At 37.2% G+C, this 19,741-nt stretch overlaps 2 protein-coding genes across 2 annotated transcripts; both read left to right on the top strand.

Moving 5' to 3' along the window:
• Positions 1-295: 295 nt before the first annotated feature.
• Positions 296-5,110, top strand: LOC142097003 (gamma-crystallin-3-like). The gene is made up of 3 exons (XM_075178613.1): positions 296-304; positions 4,203-4,445; positions 4,835-5,110. Exons 1-3 carry the CDS (start codon positions 296-298, stop codon positions 5,108-5,110), a joined length of 528 nt encoding a protein of 175 aa, XP_075034714.1.
• A 4,517-nt stretch (positions 5,111-9,627) lies between these two features.
• LOC142098538 (gamma-crystallin-3-like) lies at positions 9,628-19,519 on the top strand. The gene is made up of 3 exons (XM_075181374.1): positions 9,628-9,747; positions 18,599-18,841; positions 19,244-19,519. Exons 1-3 carry the CDS (start codon positions 9,628-9,630, stop codon positions 19,517-19,519), a joined length of 639 nt encoding a protein of 212 aa, XP_075037475.1.
• The last annotated feature ends 222 nt before the right edge of the window (positions 19,520-19,741 follow it).

The raw sequence follows: 19,741 nt of genomic DNA, 5'->3' as shown, positions 1-19,741 counted from the left end.
AAAAGGTTGATTAGTCTGGTATTCACCACCAAAACGGAGCTATAGAAGACATGTTTGCTTAAACTGCAGTATAGCAGTTCAAACAGTGCATATACAATACAGGTTCCAGACATAATACAAAAAAACAGTTGTGTGTAATTCCTGAACAATCTTTAACATAATGAAATACACAATAGCTATACATTCTGCTTACAGGTGAATTGTCATCATGAATTCTAATGTACATAGAAATTGATGTATATAAAGCTCCCTCTGCTCTAAGAGACAGCTAATGGGATCAGTTACCGCTTTTAAAATGGGAAAGGTAAAACTCAAAACAATATATGTATTTTTTTAAAAAATGCTGTAACAAACTATTATAGCATAATGCAATTTCATTACTTTGAATGGTTATGCCAGACTATAATATATAATACTGTTATAATACAGTTAAAAGAAAATTCATAAATACATTGGAAGACTTACTGAAAAAGCTTACTTTTATAGTTTTACCACAGACAGTTCATCAGATTATTTGTAATTATAGAATAAGGCGAACCAAAAATTGGTTACTAGTCACAGAAACAAAATATATACTATAAAATGTAAATATTTATAAATGTTTCTACCCTTTGAACGATGCAAAAGTACTTGCGGTTGCGCCTCACATGCACATGCTATCCTCCTATTCTGTTCTCAGATACACTTATTATAAAACTCGCACTTTTATGCACTTTTCCTTACACAATGTTGCCTTACTCAGTCTTTTGACCACACTAAATAACACTTAAGCTTTACAGAATTATTTATCCAATAGCCACTGTATTTCAGCAGTACTTCACAGTATATATTCGTAATAAATAACCAATAATCACAACATATTATTATTATTATAATTTATTTGTTATGCTCCACAAGCTTTCCGCAGCGCCTTAAATAGTACAAACAGTAGACCATACAGGGTAAAACATTACAGAACAATAAAGACAAAGTACCAATGCTTCAGAAACTCCGGGCAGACATATGGATTAAATACGGAGCAGAAGAGTAGGTATGGAGACAGGAGGGGAGAGGGACCCTGTTCATGCAAGCTTACATCCTAAAGGAAGGTGGACAAAACAGGCCCGTTAAGGGAGGCAGTGATGCAAGGGAGAGAAAAGGGACCAGGGGAGAGGGGGAGAACAGTAGAGTAGATGAGGGGTTAAGTGGATGGTTGGAAGGCTTTCAGGAACAGGTTTTGAGTGCCCGTTTGAAGGAGCACAGATTGGGAGCGAGACAGATGGAGCGAGGGAGGTCATTCCAGTGCAGGGGGGCAGCTTGGGAGAAGTCTTGGATTCTGGAGTGGGAAGAGGTTATTAGAGTGGAGTAGAGGCAACGGTCATTTGCCGAGCACAGGGAGCGGGCAGTAGTGTGAATGGTGAGGAGGTTAGAGATGTAGGGTGCAGTAGACTGGAAGAGAGCTTTGTAAGTGGTAGTAAGGAGTTTAAAGAGGGTTCTGTAGGGGAAAGGGAGCCAGTGTAAGGCATGGTAGAGAGGGGAGGCAGAGGAGGAGCGCGTGAGAAAAAGATGAGTCTAGCACAGGGGTGGGCAAACCTGTCCTCAAGGGCCATATCCAGTTCATGTTTTTAGGATTTCTGTCTGTAGAAACAGCTGGGATAATTACTGACCCAGCCAAATAGATTAACTCAGCTGTACATGATTAAAGAAATCCTAAAAACATGAACTGGATATGGCCCTTGAGGACAGGTTTGCCCACCCCTGGTCTAGCAGCTGCATTAAGTACAGATCGGAGGGGGGCAAGATGGGAGAGGGGGAGGCCAGTGAGGAGAAGGATGCAGTAGTCAAGGCGGGAGATGATGAGTGCGTGGATGATGGTTTTGGTGGCGTCTTGTGAGAGGAAGGGTCGAATGCAGGTGATGTTGCGCAGTTGGAAGCCACAGGCTTGTGAAAGGGATTGGACATGGGTGGTAAAAGAGACAGAGGAGTCAAGGGTGACACCCAGGCAACGGAGTTGGGTGACAGAGGAGATGGTTATGTTATTAACAACGATAGAGAGGTTATGGTGGGACAGGAGTCTGGAGGGAGGAAAGACAATGAGTTCATTCTTAGAGATGTTAATTTTGTGAAAGCGTGAGGACATCCAGGAGGAGATGGCAGAGAGGCAGTCAGATATACTAGAGAGGAGGGTGGGAGAGAGATCAGGAGAAGAGATGTAGAGTTGAATGTCGTCAGCATAAAGGTGATACTGAAGACCAAAGGAGGAGATGAGCGCACTAAGGGAGGAAGTGTAGAGCGAAAAGAGAAGGGGGTCGAGAACAGAGCCCTGGGGGTCCCCTACTTGCATGGGGCAGAGGAAGAGCCAGACGTGGAGACAGAGAAGGTGCGGTTGGCGAGGCAAGAGCAGAACCAGTCGTGAACGGAACCAGAGTGGCCGAGAGAGAGAAGAGTTTGCAGAAGGAGGGGGTGGTCCACGGTGTCAAAGGCCGCGGAGAGGTCAAGGAGGATAAGTAAGGAGAAGTGACCCCTGGATTTGGCTGATAGGAGGTCATTGGTGACCTTGGCCATTGCAGTTTCAGTGGAGTGGAGGGGGCGGTACCCAGATTGGAGAGGGTCAAGGAGGGAATTGTCCGAGAGGTATCTGGTGAGATGATAGCAGACTAACCGCTCAAGTAGTTTGGAGGCATAGGGGAGAAGTGAGATGGGGCGATAGTTGGCGACGGAGGTGGGGTCAATATTGGGTTTTTTGAGGATAGGAGAGATAAGAGTGTGTTTAAACATATGTTTAACATATGTATGTATTTAAATCAAAGTATTTTACTGTTAACACAGAAAAGCTTGCATTCACAGTTCACACACATAGCATAACGTTGTTCAACATAACATAGTATATCAATATAAAATAAAACCTAGGTTCACCACCTTTATTCCTTACCCTATCCTTGCTTTACATATGCATCCTTAATAAGAATTAGTATTTATAATATTGATTTAACTATCACAGATATCAGAAAATAACTACACAGTTATATGTATATAAATAGTTAAATCCACATTACAAATACATATAGCTTTATATATATATATATATATATATATATATATATATCTATATCTATATCTATATCTATATCTATCTATATATACATATATATATATATATATATATACATACATACATACATACATATACACATTATCAATGATACTTATCAAATCCTTGTATCCTGGATCCAATTCTTTATCTGCAATTTGGGGAACGTTAATGTAGTATAGAATCCTTTCCTGTAGCTTAGTGTAGGTTTTTTGTAGTAAAGTGTATTTTCTGTAGTGCATTGTATCCTTATATAATATATATTTTCTGTAGTGGTGTTTAGTAAAATATATATTTTCTGTAGTGTAGTGTGTCCTTAGTATAGTCTAGTGTAGTGTAGGACAGTGCTCGTTGTCCAGCGGCAGGCAGAGAGAGGGCGAGGGGGAGTCCCGGGTCTGGCTTTTATAGTCCAGACTCGGAAACTCCCAGCCTCGCCAGCAGCAACGTGTGTGTGGTGATGCACCCCACACACGTGGATGTTGTGTGTGTCCAGGGGTGATGATGTCATCACCTCTGGTGGTTCTCCCCAGTTTGTACGTGCCGACTTGAGTCGACACACACAGTGGGGTTCTGCTATGTAACTGCACATGCACCGTCAGTGCGTGCGCAGTTGCAGTGTGGCCATGCATGCGCAGTTGACGAGCACGCATACACACACCGTGGATTCCCCCTTCACAAATACTAGTCAATTTATGCAGATTAAAAGAACATTTCAAATTACTTTACTGTTTCTATTATGTTAAGTTTATTTAAGGTGGCCAGGCTGTGTATTTTCAAGGGAGGGTACAGGGAAACAGTTATTTGCAACTTTTAATTATGCAATTGTCTAAAACCTAGAGGTTACACTTAGTTATGAGAGAGGAGAACACAGTCATTGGATAAAATAACTTCCGCACACCACTTTGGCTACGAGAAGGGTTATAATATTCAATGCATTCTGTGTATATTGATTTGGCAAAAAAAATTAAAACATTAAGTAATTTTTAGAAAAATAAATAAAACAATAATCATTAAAAAAAGAAAGCAAAACCCTGTACCTCAAGTGAAATTGACTAAAGATAATATCACAATAATACAAATTATTGCACCATTAAATAAATTCATTTTAAAAACACATTTTCTATTCTTACAGATAATCTTCTATGAGGACAGGAACTTCCAGGGTCGCTCCTATGACTGTAACTCTGAATGTGCTGACTTGTCTTCATTCTTTGGTCGCTGTAACTCCATTCGTGTAGAAAGTGGAAACTGGATACTCTACGAGTTCCCCAACTACAGAGGACACCAGTATTTTCTTCATAGAGGAGAATATCCTGACTTTCAGCAATGGATGGGTTACAATGACTCCATTAGATCATGTCGTCTGAGTCCTCAGGTAAATATTACAGGGTTTATTTTGTTTGTGTTGTAGCACACATAGGTGATGTTCTATGTATTGGATTAACAGTAGGTAAAACAAAGACATTTTCATACATCTTGCTAATTGTTGAAGTATACAGCCGCAGAAGTAAACTGTATGCATGTGCAATGGTTGAGAATGAATGTATCTCAGTTTTCTGTCGATAATTATTGCTGGTCACAAGATCAAAGAAATATTTTATCAGCAAAACTTAGGACTATATAGAATATAGCTACAAAGTGTATTATTGCATAATAAATTAATTGTAAAAAAGTATTTATTTGTTTATACTAACAATGTATTGAATCATTGATGTTACCCCTTTCTCTTATTAATAATTGTTTGATATGTCATTATTAAAACAGCACCAGGGTTCATTCAGAATCAGCATCTATGAGAGAGAAAACTTTAGAGGTCAGATGATGGAATTCACCGAAGATTGTCCTGAAGTCTATGAGAGATTCCGGTACCATGACATCCACTCTGCCCATGTACATGATGGATACTGGGTGTTCTATGAAGAGCCCAACTACAGGGGTCGTCAGTTTTATCTGAGACCTGGAGAATACAGGAGATACTCTGACTGGGGAGCTACAAACCCTAGAATTGGCTCTTTTAGACGTATTCACCATTTCAATTAAATGAATAGAAACCTAAAACTATAATTATTTTCTTGGGTTTATTAAAATTTTCATGACAATCTAATTCATATGGTTTTATTTATATTATAGTTAATACTGCATAAAATTATCAGTGTTCAATACATATGTTTCAAATTTAGAAAGGTCCCCTAATGTCTTTCCTTTTTGTGAGAACTTTTACTAAGATTTGCATAAGTTCATTTTTTCCATCTATAAAATCTTCTCATTCCTAATGGGTAATGTAAATTCCATTTTTTCCTCATGAAGTTTATGAGTTCCACATACCCCAATAGTCCTATTTTTTCAGAACAGTCAGTATGTTCTAAAGGTGAAAGAGGTGTAGCCGATTGGATGGATGATGTAATAATATAAAGAGAACAACATTTAAATATTATTGGACACGTGAACATTATAGCAGATCAGGTTCATCTCATTAAAGGATTAATGTATATATAAAAAAATCCTTTTTTGATTTAAGCAAGATAATATTTCAAATTACTGGGCTAGAGACGTTTACTTGTTCAAGTAGCATTGCAATGAATTCCTTTAACTTCAGTGGCCTTTGCAGTCACCAGAGGCCTGATTCATTAAGGATTTTAACTTAAGAAAATTCTTATTTCAGTCTCCTGGACAAAACCATGTTACAATGCAAGGGGTGAAAATTAGTATTCTGTTTTGCACATAAGTTAAATACTGACTGTTTTTTCATGTAGCACACAAATATCAACTTTAAATTTCAGTGTACAAATAAGCTATCAAGTATTTGTGTGCTGCATGAAAAAACAGTCAGTATTTAACTTATGTGCAAAACAAAAAACTAATTTTCACCCCTTGCATTGTGACATGGTTTTGTCCAGGAGACTGAAATAAGAAGTTTCTTAAGTTAAGATCCTTATTGAATCAGGCCCCAGATCCCAAACCATATAAGAATCTCTAGAAAGAAATAGCATGAATTGTACTACATAGAGGCTTGTCACTAGCTGATTTGTAATAATGTTGGAGTCAAAAGTATCCTCTGCATCTTTTCCACACTGTAGATATCTTAACATCTTTAAATCAATCTTTTGACATTTATACCACAACTAAATGAAATGATTCTGAAGATGAATACCAGAGCAATTGGAAAAATTTGTTTTGTATTTGCATGCTTACAACACGTCAGCTCTACAGTATATACATTAATCTGTAAGCAAAGTACACATTTTGTCTGTTCATTATTACAGATAAAGGAAAGTAATTGAACAGGTTTTCACTTAGGGAACAGGATATTATTTCATATAATTTCTTTTCAAGTAGGAAGCAAGACATTGGGCAGAGAAGCCTGAAGAGAGAAGCCTCATGAAAGCAAGTGGAAGTCCATTAGACCACGTAAGTCCTGCTTATGCACACATTTTAGAAATTTTGCATTAAAGCATGACAATCGGAATCAGGCCTAATAATCTCCCCTGAGGTGTGTTGTAGCCACTTATAAGAGTTATGGTCAGTCACTACTGTGAAATGTCATCCATAGAAATAAGATAGAATTTTTTTCCCTGCCCAAACAATTACCAAACATTTCCTCTCAATTGTGGCATACCCGACCTGCCAGTTTGGCATTTTCCTGCTCAAATAGACCACATAGTGCTCCTGCCTATAGAGCCCCAACTGGCTTAGTACTGCTCCAATTTTACTCAACTCATAGATAGTCCTACACATCTTGGACATATCACATCTATAGAAACCTATACTTTTTATAGATGGTTTAACCATATCAAAAGTGACACTCCTAACTATCTGTTCCTTAATGCGGGGAGCTTTCCTATATGTGAAGGTTGGTTTACTCGAAAAAACGATTCCCAGGACCGTGTCTTATTTCAAGATGTTCCAGTGGTTTCGGAAGATATTCTCTACTTTTTTATGGGCCACATTATATTGCAACAGGAATGACCATTCATGTTTTCCTGATATGCAGATGCTAACTTTTTGCCCTGAGTGATAACATCTAATCTTTTTGTTTTCTTCAACTTTTCCTCAGCTTTATCTAATAGTTCTTTACTATACCCTCTCCTAATGAAGGCATCTTTCATATCACTCAACTTATTGGTCAGTATTTGTTCCTCTTTATAGTTTCTTTTTAGGCATTTCATTTGGCCCAGAGGTATGTTAGAGAGCCAATTAGCATGATGATGCCCGTTAAAATGTACATAGCTAGCTTTATCTGTCGGTTTCCTATAGGTTTTGGTGTGTATGATATTGTTCTTAATATACACCAAAATATTCAAAAAATTTACAGAACTGCAAATATGATCAAAAGATAATTCATTATGTGATGTATTGGAGTTGAGATAATCACATTACCTTAATAGTTCTGCCTCTGTGCCCTCCCACACGAAGAAAATGTCATCTATAAAATGACACCATGATACCAGGCTTGCCCCAAACACATGTGGCCTATTAACCAACAAATCTTCCCAGAGGGCCATAAAAAGATTAGCATAGCTCAGGGCGAACCTTGTACCTATAGCAGTCCCTATGCACTGCAAATAATAGCCATCTTTAAAACGAAAAAATTATTGGTAAGAATAAAAAGAATGGGCTCAATCAAGTCTTTGAAATAAAACCGACATTACAGTGGTGTCGAGATAGTGTTTGACTGTTTGAATGCCTAACTTATATTTGATGACAGTATACGCTGCCCGCACATCAGCAGTTGGATTTCCACTGTAGGAGGGAACGTTTTTCCAAGAAATCTTTGATGTCCTGTAGACAGGCTGGTGTGTTTTGCACTAGGGGCTGCAAATAGTGATCTATCACTTCAGACAGGTTTGCAGTGATAGACCATGTACCTTCAATTATGGGTCTGCCTGGTGGATTAAGGGGGTCCTTATGGATCTTAGGAAGTATGTAAATAACCGGGACCATAGGATCCGGTATGACCACATAACTATGTAGCTCATCACTAAGTACTCCATTATTAGCATACTTTCTCAAGCATCTTTAGTAATGAGTTTGTGATGTTCTTAGTGGGATCCCCTTTTAATTTCTTATATGTCCCTCCGTCATTCAGTTGTTTGATAATCTCTTCATCATATTTCTCTACATCCATAATAACAACTCCCCCTCCTTTATCGGCAGGTTTCACTACAATACTTCTATTATTCTTTATATATTTCAGTGCCTTTCTCTCTTTAAAATTTAAATTCCATATCTTTTTATGACTAGAAGTCTCCTGGATATTCTCAATATCATCCAACACCATCTTACTGAAAGTCTCAATATATCTGCCTTTTACATGATGTAGATAAAAATGGGACAATAACCATAGATGAGTTCATGAAATGGTTAAAAAAAAACCTTCATTTTATTAAAACAACTAGTCCACTAAAAACAGTAAAATAAAGCAGTATAATGCCCTACATGGAATTATTATAACACATAATTTCACATGTAAAATGCGTGTAAGGTTTATTTAGCCCCAATTTCAAATAAACGTATCAATATATATAATGATTCTACAATAACACTATTCATAAGATACAATCTGTGAATCAAATAATCCAATGATATGAATGAAACTGTGTCATATAGTCCAGTAAGAATTATAGTAAGAATTATAGGAACACATATATTGATAAGCGAATTTCACAGGACTTATCAAATCTGTGTGCTATGATTGCTATTTAGCAGATGGACTGATCATCTCGATGATTAATCTGTCTGTGCTTTATTTCAACCATTGCATTGATGTCAATAAGCAATAATACAAATAGTGATTGGAATAAGTAAACTTCACAATGATCTCTTTTGTGAATATGTTCTTCAGTACATATATGTTCCAAACACAATATGATGAAAGGCAAATAAATCAGTCAAATAAACCTGCTCCGATAGGTATGCAGATATCCGTGATCTGAACATGCAGATCTTTATAGGAGTGCGCTAGAGTCCGATACATAGGTTACAATAGGCATGATTTTCAAACCCGCTTCATTCGCTCCCACTGGTCTCTGCCCACTTCATCTATAACACCTTCATCCACAAGGAGGTCAGAGAGTGGATCACTTTCTGGTTCCTGAGTGTCACAAACCACCCTACGAGTTAAATTAAAAGACCCTGTTGTTGACGAGAGCTTTAGCAACCCCCTATCTCATGGAACCAGATATGTTTGTCGGTCCTCGGTTGTCCCCAGGACTTAATCTCGAGTAGTGATAACTCAGGAAGGTGGGCACCACAGAGGACTTGGGAGTGGGATGCTGAGCAGAGATCTCTGAGGAACAGTATAACTGACAATTACTCACTGTAAAAGGTAGCTCTTTAAGGTAGCAAAAACCATTGAGAAACAGCCATTGGTCAGGCTCCAGTTGATATAACAGTTCATTTTAATGCACACACAGTTAAAGGCCTGAATGCCCTTCAACTGCACAAGAAAGGCAATTAACTTCTAAGTATCTGGACCAGATAAGGCAGATATACTGAGTTGCAATAGGATGTAGTATCAATCTATGCCAGTATAACTGATTGGCAGTGTAGAGTAGAGGATGGAGCTGGAGAGCAACACAGTGAAAAGGAAGGATCAGGAAGAAGATTGGGCTGTAAATCTGAAAGGTGGAACAAAGCTGACACAGGAGAGTCCGATGGAGTACATAGCAAGAACCACGGTCCTACAGCTGGGAGGTAGAAGAAAGGCAGAGTCGAACAACAGGCAAAGGGTCGCCACCACCACATAGGTGTTGTCACTTAGGCATTTTGAGACCATTTGCGGTCCAGCCCAGGCAGCCTGGAGCTTTTTCTGTTGCATGGGAATCGGTACAAAAACTTTCTGCTGTACTGCTGTACAAAAACTGTGGCGTGTGCACCCTGATCATACCAAATCTTCTTCTTGGGCTGCACTTCCACTACATTAGCTTGTGCAAGCCCCTTGAGATCACATACTTCACCAGAGAGACATCCTGGGTGGGTCGCTCCCTTTCCCAAAACTCCCAAAATAGGTCAAAAGGTCTCCGAACTCAGTCATATAGTAATTCAAAGGGGGAGAAACAGGTACACTTCTGCAGTACCACCGGATAATCAAATAGAAGGTGTGGAAAGTACGAAACCCTATTCTGCTAAAGAATCCTAGCAGCACGTCTGCTACCTTTTCCGCTGTGATGGATTATAGAGCTACAGTTTAAGGGTACCTTTGTGGCATAAGCCACCACAATGAGGAAGTATATCTTTCTCAACCTACTGGGCACAAATAGTGAACCTACTATGTCCATAGCCCAGGTTTCCAAACTGTTGGCAAGAACCTGAGGGGAGCATGAGCGCTGAGGCACTCAACCCGCTGGCACAAATCACAAGACTTGCAGTAGGCTTGAACGTCATTCAACATTTCAGGACAGAAAAAGTTCTGCTGCAATTAGTATATCTAAGTTGTTTCTTCTGTAATCAGTGTACCTAAGTTATTTCTGGTGTAATAAGGGTATCAAAGTATATGGTTGCACACCATGGATAATTAAATGGAAAAGCAGATTCCTAGCAATTGAGATCCGAGGGTTATGTAACTTTTAACAATTTGTGTAATAAGCAAACCCCTCTTTCTGTCAGAATAAGTTCTATGTCAGGCAGTGCTCAGTCTCTCCTCTGATGTCGAGTCATATGGATTTTGTGGGTATCTGACATCAGTTGCGTGTGTAAGCTCAGTGGGACCACCAGTTGAATTTGTTTACAGACCTGTCTATCCCCATCTACCTTCCTGGCTACACAGTACATCAAACCAGGTTACACTCCCCACCTCCATCCTTGAAGACCACTGCCAGCTTGGCGCTTCATGCCTTCCAGCGAGAGATCAGGGAGCTGAGCTGCCCTGAACTCTTTCCTGAATTATATAATGAATAAAATGTGTAACAGCATAAACTGGTGGACCAATAGGACACTGTCCATTCTCCCCAAAGCAGTAACACCCAACCTGCAAAATCACAAAAATGCAAATAAAAAGGAGAAGGTGAAATAGGCACTTCTATCATGAAATAGGAACTACAACACAGGGCACCCAAAATCCTGATAAATTCTGAGAAGAGTAGGTCAATATGTTCAGGTCCATACATTAATAGGCAATAAACAAAGTTCAAACTTCTCTCAAGAGCATTATAGGATATCCTTCCCACTCCTTTCTGCCCACATGTGAATCTACTTATAAGGTACAAAATAAAATGAAGCTGGTCATATAATATGATCCGAAAGTCACAGCTGGAAACTTGTTGTTGCCCCACTCCTTCTTTTTACAATCTTCCAAAGGACCTTGAGTCAGGATGAGGAATTAGATACAACTAAACAAATAGGACCTGAGTCATTAGTGGATGCATTTACAGTGCAATTTGTGTAATGCAATATACACACATGAGCGCAAGCAACACATGACCGAATTCATCAAGCAACAGCTCTGCAGATACGTACCAAGATGAATTTGGTTGCATAACGCCCATGCAATATGAACAGAGACGTAGCAGACACCACGCCCAACCACGGACTACGGACTTTAGAGAGCTCCGTAATGTCTGTATACAAATAGATCAGTTCCGTATAGTTGCCTAGTGTTGAGATGGATAGAACTTATTTTGCAAAAATTATTATAATGAGTGTACTGTGCAGAACCATTCTTAGGTACATACCACATTATTTGGATTATCTCTCTCTCTCTTTCTCTCATTGCAAAGTAATGATAATATTAAGTAATAGTATTCATTTTTATTAACTGTCCTGCACAGTATATTAAAAAAGTTGGTCAATTAGTAGTCAATTAACTCAATTGATCAAAACACAACGTGTCAGATTCATTAAGGAACTTAGGCAAGAATTTGAGTAAGTTTTCTGGACAAAACCATGTTGCAGTGCAAGGGGAGTAAATTAGTTTATTATTTTGCACATAAGTTAAATACTGGCTGTTTTTTCATGTAGCTCACAAATATCAACTTTAAATTTAAGTGTACAAATAAGTTGTGAAGTACTTGTGTGTTACATGAAAAAACAGCCAGTATTTAACTTATGTGCAAAATAATAAACTAATATATGTATCAGATATTTGTCTGTTTTGTGTAGAAAAATGTAGCACAACTAACATTATTCAATGTAAAACCGCTTTTCCTGGCCTAGAGTGTGCGTCTTTGTGTGTTCTTTCTGCAAATGGACTCTTTACCTTACATTCAGTTTTGTGCAGTGCCTCCACCTTAGTCTAAGTACTATAGGCTCTTCGGGGGGTAGTGTTCAGAAGTTAGTAACACCAGAAAGAGACCAACAAACCCCCCGCTCCTCCTACACAGGATAAGAGGCACAGTCAAACGAAATATTCTCACACCAAATTAGTCTTTTAGATTTTTATATAAAAATAGACTAGTATAGGGTGAACAATACAATCACCTAAATTTAACAAAAAGTATACTACTACATTTGATATCATAACACCAAAAACAAATCTCTCTGACCTATTATAAAATAGAGGTACCTCTATTATCACGTATATAATACTTGCTAGATTATTGATAACAATCTATATACAGATATGTCTGAATCACTTTATCTATGAACACTTCAAAATATCTATACAGTCCTGAAGAAGCAAAAAATATATATGCATATGTTTATGCAACTTTATCATAGAGTAGTTTGAATATAGGCTCTTTATTCTTTCAGCTCCAACATAAAGTAGTTTGCAGCCAGAAGTGCCAAACAATGTCCCAATCCATTTAACTGACATTAGAATTACCTACAATAACTTTATTTGCAATTCTTGGTTAAATCAAACTCTCACTTGTGCCCGGTTGAATTTTTGGGCTCTGGTAACATCCACAACAATGTCTGTCTTCCCCTTCCTCCAGGTCTTTACTGACTTTCTTTAGCAGGTACAGCAAACAGTAACATCCTTAGTAACATCCTTATAATAGTCTCTTTTCCAAATAAATGATCTCTTCTTTGTAAATATTGCATGAATAATTGGACACTTTTACATTTTCTCTTGAGTTTACTCAGTCCAATCACCCCTAGCTAACTATCCTTAGCCTCACCCATGTAATAATATATAAGTCCTGCAAAAGGGTGTAAATGAACTTTCTTCAGGGCTCCCACCCACAACCATATCTAACTAACACATATGTATCTGTCCAATCACATAAACAATATAAAAACATTGGTACTTATCAGACTGTCTCTCTCTCTCTCTCTCTTTGCTCCTCTGTTCATATCTCTCACATCAGTCCAGATTAAAGTGCCTCCTGTTATGGCACTCTTCTCTATCTAAACAGCGTAGGTCTCTCTCATCACTGCCTTAGCACTTGCTTGATTCTGTTTCTTCTCCTCTCCTCCATGCTTCTTCTCCTCTTCCAACTGTTGCACACCTAAATATTCTACTATACATATACTATAATATTTTACTATAATTTCTACAATTTGCAATTTGCCGGAAACATCCTACTGTACATTAAGTTCATACAACATTTATGATTTTGTTTAGCAAAAATCATATCAGGATTCAAATTATTTAATTATTCACAACTCATATATGCTGGTTGACATAGTGTGATGTTTATTTTTGCCCCCCAAAATAAGAGGCTACATTACAAAATTATTACACATCTACTTGGTTGGCAAACAATTGGTATTGTTTCAAATAGGTTATATGTTGGTCTGATTGGGAATAACTAGACATTTGTCTTTTTCCTATTTCTACAGTTCCGGAGGAGGAGGAGCAAGACAATAATGAGACAGTGGTGGAGGCTACCTGTAATGAATAGGATCCTCAGAGGGAGGAAGCACGGGTCGTTTGGCAGCAGACACTCATTCACTTATGCGAGCACCTGCACCAATCCAACAAGCAAATTAGAGACAATACCCAGAAGATCTCCACTACCCTCAACCGTCTCGAGCACAAAATAGGCACAAATCTTAAAACAAATAGTTCCACCCTCACAGATATGCGCAACCTCTTTTCATGCTTCATAGACCTGCAATTCCAGTATCACACTTCAAACCTTCCTTTACAAATGTCCCAAATGTTCACTCCTTCACCATTATCCCAAATGTTCATTCCAATCCATCAGTCTAATTTATCCACCCCAGACCCTCAGTCCCATAATGTTCCATTTTCCCCTCTTTTCCCCTGATGTCCTTCAGTCCTCACCAAACCAACAATCTGACTCCAATACATCTCTGGTTCCCCTCCTGGCATAATTCTGCCTCCATCCTACCCTCCTGCCCAAACTTCTGTCCATCCTCTGGCCTAACTTTCTGCCCAAAGTTAAGCCTACCCCGTGGCCTAACTTCCTACACAACCTCCTGCCTATCCTCCTGCCCAACCCCTGGCCCAACCTCCTATTAAAGTTTTTGCTTACAAATAAAACATTGTCCAATTTGATTGTTGTGGTTCCAAAGCACAAAGATATTTAATTGCAAAATATAGCAGGATTTACAGCAAGCCATTTTCACTCATTAAAGATGTTATTGTAAAGCAGGAAAGTATAAAAATACTGAATACATTACATTTTCCTTAAAGTGCTTCACCCAGTCATGGTCACATGTTGTCAGGATCAGAGAGAGGCAGAACAATGGCCAACATGCTTATATGTAGCATACAGATAACACTTAGTGAGATCTTCATTGGTCCAGGGTTAATGATATACCAATTCCCTGTTGGTCATAGGTCAGTTCATTTTATCCTTTCAAAGGGTGAGGGGCAACTTCCCCCAACTAATGTCCACGTGTTTTCACTCTGAATAACCAGTTCAAACTGACCCACACACAAAGTACTTTTGAGTATTAATCTCATATTGCTTGTATCTTGCGATAGCTAGATGCGATCGCTACTCTGTCTACACCGAGTTAATGCTGGTGAAATAAACTTTAATATGAGACCAAACTCTTTACCTTTTAAAACACCTGAACCATAAATACCTTTACTATAGTATTATCTATGCATAAATAAACAGTCTAATACATTTTACTAATAAATAAATGTGGATTGGAACATTAATAAATGTATATTATTTACAAGTGTAAGTGCGAATGTAAATATGTGTGTTATGAACCTGTGCGATTCCATCATAACACTTGGCGTATTAATCGCAATCGCACAGTAAAACAATATTAATCAATTTGGTTTACTTCATTCAATTATTTGACTTCGACACTCCTATCTACCCTCCTGCCCAACCTACGGCACACCCTCAGTCACACCCAATGACCTCTGCTTCTTTTCCTGAACCTTTCACATCACGAGAGACCAGAAGTTAGTAAAACAAAAACAAACAAAAAGTGATGTAATTAGTATTTTTTTTAAATTAAAGATGATGTGTATTTTATGCATTATTTTGTTTAAAAAAATTAATTTAAATTTAAAATTAAAAGCTATCATTATTCAGAAAACCAAGTTTCTCTTTTTTATCTAAAAGACTTAAAATAGTGACATTTACAACATATTTATTCTAAATATTAGTTTAAAAAGAGGTACATAGAGCAAACATACCTGTCAAAAAAACATGGATGGGGACCAAAAAGAGAACACACAAAAATCTATCTCCTGGAAAAAAGGAAAATCAATTAGGCTGACCTGTTTGAGGGAGGGTGGGGGGTAAAAATAAAAATAGTATATTTGGGGGGAGTTACAACAGACATAAGCATCTGACCCCAACAAATGTTGTAATAAAGAAAATGCATTTAACAGATACACAGGCAAGCCACAAATATAAAAATAATAACATTAAAAACAATGCAATGAAGCATGTGACAAACTATTCAACAGGCACATAAAAACATTTTAAAATAGAGAAGCATTGTTAATTTGGCTAAAAAAATCAGTACAGTTTAGACATTTTAAAACAAAAAAAATGCATAATACAAACCTCTCAATAGGAAAAAAAGCAGGCAAATAAATTATGGCTTCGGAAGCGGTCTGCTCTTATTCACAGGTTCATTTCTTACTTATACTTTTGCATCTCATTATTTTCCATGCATAACTCTTGGTGCTGGGTGTGCTGGGCATGCGCAGTGTGGTGTTGCACACAATATGCACAAAATTGGCAGATACGTCCTTTAATGACTCCACTAAGGCCGCTAGTGCAATCCCAATGGCACCACAACTGTTAAACTTATTGTAGCCTCACTCCTTCTTGGAAAACTCTTCCCAGGGACCTTGGGTGCTCCAAATCACCAGAATACATGGTAAACAACTTTCCCAAATGTTGGACAGGCAAAGTCGCCGTTTCCATTCCATATGCCCCAAAAAGAAAAATGGAAAGATTATAGTGGAATTCCGTCTTTACTAGCAAGGCATCAAAAAAATTTTTATTGACAAACTCACTTTCATAAATAACATAAATAATATAAACACACAATCTCTGTGAAATTCAAGGCTCTTACCAGATGATTTAAGGTATGAAGCATCCACAGTAGACAGACAGCTTACATCTGGAATTAAGTTGCAGTTGCAGGCTTCTCACACACCTGAACACAGTACATAAAACTGCTCCCCTGCTAACACTCTAATACATTTCAACTCAAAGACCCTTTTCTAAATTACTTGCTGTTACATTATTCAGATTGGTTTCCTATCTCTCCAAAACACAGGATAAAAGTCTAACGACTCCATCCTGTGAATTCAAGCCAAAAATATTTGCTGGTAACTCAGATGAAAATGTTTAAAATTAGCTTGGGACTTCCTTTAGAGCAGTTGCAAGAACAAACTTCCTCCAACATGATCTCAAAAATCAAACATTTGCAATGATATACATTGGTGCACTGCGCCACTATTTATAATGGATTTATACAATAAGTTATTTCCAGGTGATCCAGCCACTCAGGGTTACAAGCTAAGATTTGGTCCAGGCAGCAAACAGAATAATTGAGATCACATACACTGATTCTGTCCGGTTAGGAAACAGGATTGTCTGGTTCACAAGCAAGAGTCAGATATTGGAAAGCAGACAGGAATCAGAACAACACTAAACAGGATCATGGAAATGGTAGCCTGTAACACTATAACTGACAACTACTCACTGGCACTGGTAGCTGTTTAAGGTATCAAGAACTAATGAGAAACAACCAGTGGTCAGCCTCCAGGTGCTATAACTGATAATTTGAATGCACACACAGATAAAGGCCTGAATGCTCTTTAACTGCACCAAAAAGGCAAAAAATGTTTTGAGGAACAATAGCTGCTTTTTTTTTTTAGAGTGCCTGTGCTAACTTACATTATGTCTTTGTTAAATAAAATAAAAATGTTAAGATTTTCGTGGAGTCATGGGACTCTATAACAGGCATTAACTGAATGTTCATGAACATATATTTCATTTAGTACAGTCGCAAAACCCGGACATGTAAATTATTTATGCAATGAACCGAAAGACTGAGCACTTTGCCGCAAGAAAAACACACTGCAAGAAGTACAATTAAACAAGTGCATATTATTAAAATAACGTAATTGTTTGTACATTAATAATGCTTATCAATAGTAATACTTCTATATCAGAATGTAATTTTATAAAAAAAATAGTGGGAAATATAAAAGTTTTTTTAGTCTGGTGTGCACCACCAAAACCAAGCTATAGAATCCATTTTACACTGCCAAAATAGATTTTGCTTAAACTGCAGTATAGCTATTCAGACAGTGCAAATACAATACAGATTCCAGAAATAATGCAAATGCAACTGTTGCCTGAAATTCCTGAACAGTCTTTAACATAATGAAATGCACAATAGCTATACATTCTGCTTACAGATGAATTGTCAACATTATTTCCAATGCATACAGAAAATAATGTATATAAAGCTCCCCCTTCTCTAAGAGACAGTTAATGTGAACCCTTACTGCTTTTAAAATGGGAAAGGTAAGACTCAAAACAAAATCATTTTTTTTAAAAAATCTGTAACAACCTATTAAAATTGAATGCAGTTTTGCAACTTTGAATGGTTATGCCATAATATAATATATAAGACCATTATAATATCTTTAGAAGAATATTCCTAAATGAATTGGGAAAGTTAATGAAACAGTTGACTTCTATACTTTTATCGCAGACAATCAATCAGATTGTTTGCAACTATAAAATAAAGCCAACCAAAAAATGCTGATTGACCACAGAAACAAAATATATACTATAAAATGTAAATAAATTGAAAATGTGTAAATTGATTACCCTTTGAATAAGTTCTAGGCAATTTAGGAAAATATTGGCATTTTGAGGAAATTTACCCAAGAGTTTCTATATTAGTGATTTTAGATTGCAAACTCTACCGGGGCAGGGACTAATATGAAGGGTTAAAATATTCTATGTATTCTATGGATAGTGTGTTGGTACTATATACATAGATGTTAATAACAAGGTAACTTTTAGACAACTTAGAAAACAAAATATATTATTAAGAAAAGAAAACAAATATATATTCAATCTGAAGTGCAGTTGGCTAAAGAGAATATTGCAATAAAAAAAATGATTGCACCATTAGATAAAATAATTAACAAAAACACATTTTCTATTCTTACAGATCATTTTCTATGAGGACAAGAACTTCCAGGGTCGCTCTTATGAGTGTAACTCTGAATGTCCAGACTTGTCCTCATTCTTTAGACGCTGCAACTCCATCCGAGTGGAAAGTGGAAACTGGATACTCTACGAGTCCCCCAACTACAGAGGACACCAGTATTTTCTCCATAGAGGAGAGTATCCTGACTTTCAGCAGTGGATGGGTTACAATGACTCCATTAGATCATGTCGTCTGAGTCCTCAGGTAATTATTACAGGGTTTTTATTTTTTGTTTTTACACACATAGGTAAATAAGGTTCCTTCATTGTTGTCCATCTTTACATGTAATGGATGGACATTGGGTAAAACAATAGAACATACGTTAATCTTGCTAATGAAGTAAAAAGCAGCAGAAGTAAATTGTATGCATGTACAATGTTTGAGAATGACTGTATTTCTGTTTATTTTCGATAATTATTGCTACTCACAAGACCAACAACATTTTTCTATCAGCACTAATTTTTATTCAAAAAAATATATATTCAAATATGCATAAGAAATGAATTGTAAAAAATATTTATTTGTTCAGATTAACAATATATTAAATCACTTGACATGACCTCTTTCTCTAACCAATAATTGTTTGATCTCTCATTATTAAAACAGCATCAGGGTTCATTCAGAATAAGTATCTATGAGAGAGAAAACTTTAGTGGTCAGATGATGGAATTCACTGAAGATTGTCCTCATGTCTATGAGAGATTCCGTTACCATGACATCCACTCTGCCCATGTACATGATGGATACTGGATGTTCTATGAAGAGCCCAACTACAGGGGACATCAGTTTTATCTGAGACCTGGAGAGTACAGGAGATACTCTGACTGGGGAGCTACAAATCCTAGAATTGGCTCCTTTAGACGTGCTCACCATTTTCTTTAACTGTACAGAAACCTTAAACTATAATTATTTTCTTGTGTTTAATAAAATTTGAATGACAACTCATATATTTTTATTTTTATTATAGTTAATCTTCTGCATAATATTATCAGGGTTTAATAAATATGTTTCTAATTTGAAAGGTACCCTTAATGTCTTACATTTTTGTAAGACATCTTATCACAATTTGCATAAGTTACTATTTTAAATCTATAAAATCTTTTG

This window comes from Mixophyes fleayi, chromosome 7, assembly GCF_038048845.1.
Source record: "Mixophyes fleayi isolate aMixFle1 chromosome 7, aMixFle1.hap1, whole genome shotgun sequence".
Lineage (NCBI taxonomy): Eukaryota > Metazoa > Chordata > Amphibia > Anura > Limnodynastidae > Mixophyes > Mixophyes fleayi.
This window is presented reverse-complemented; position numbering and strand designations above follow the sequence as displayed.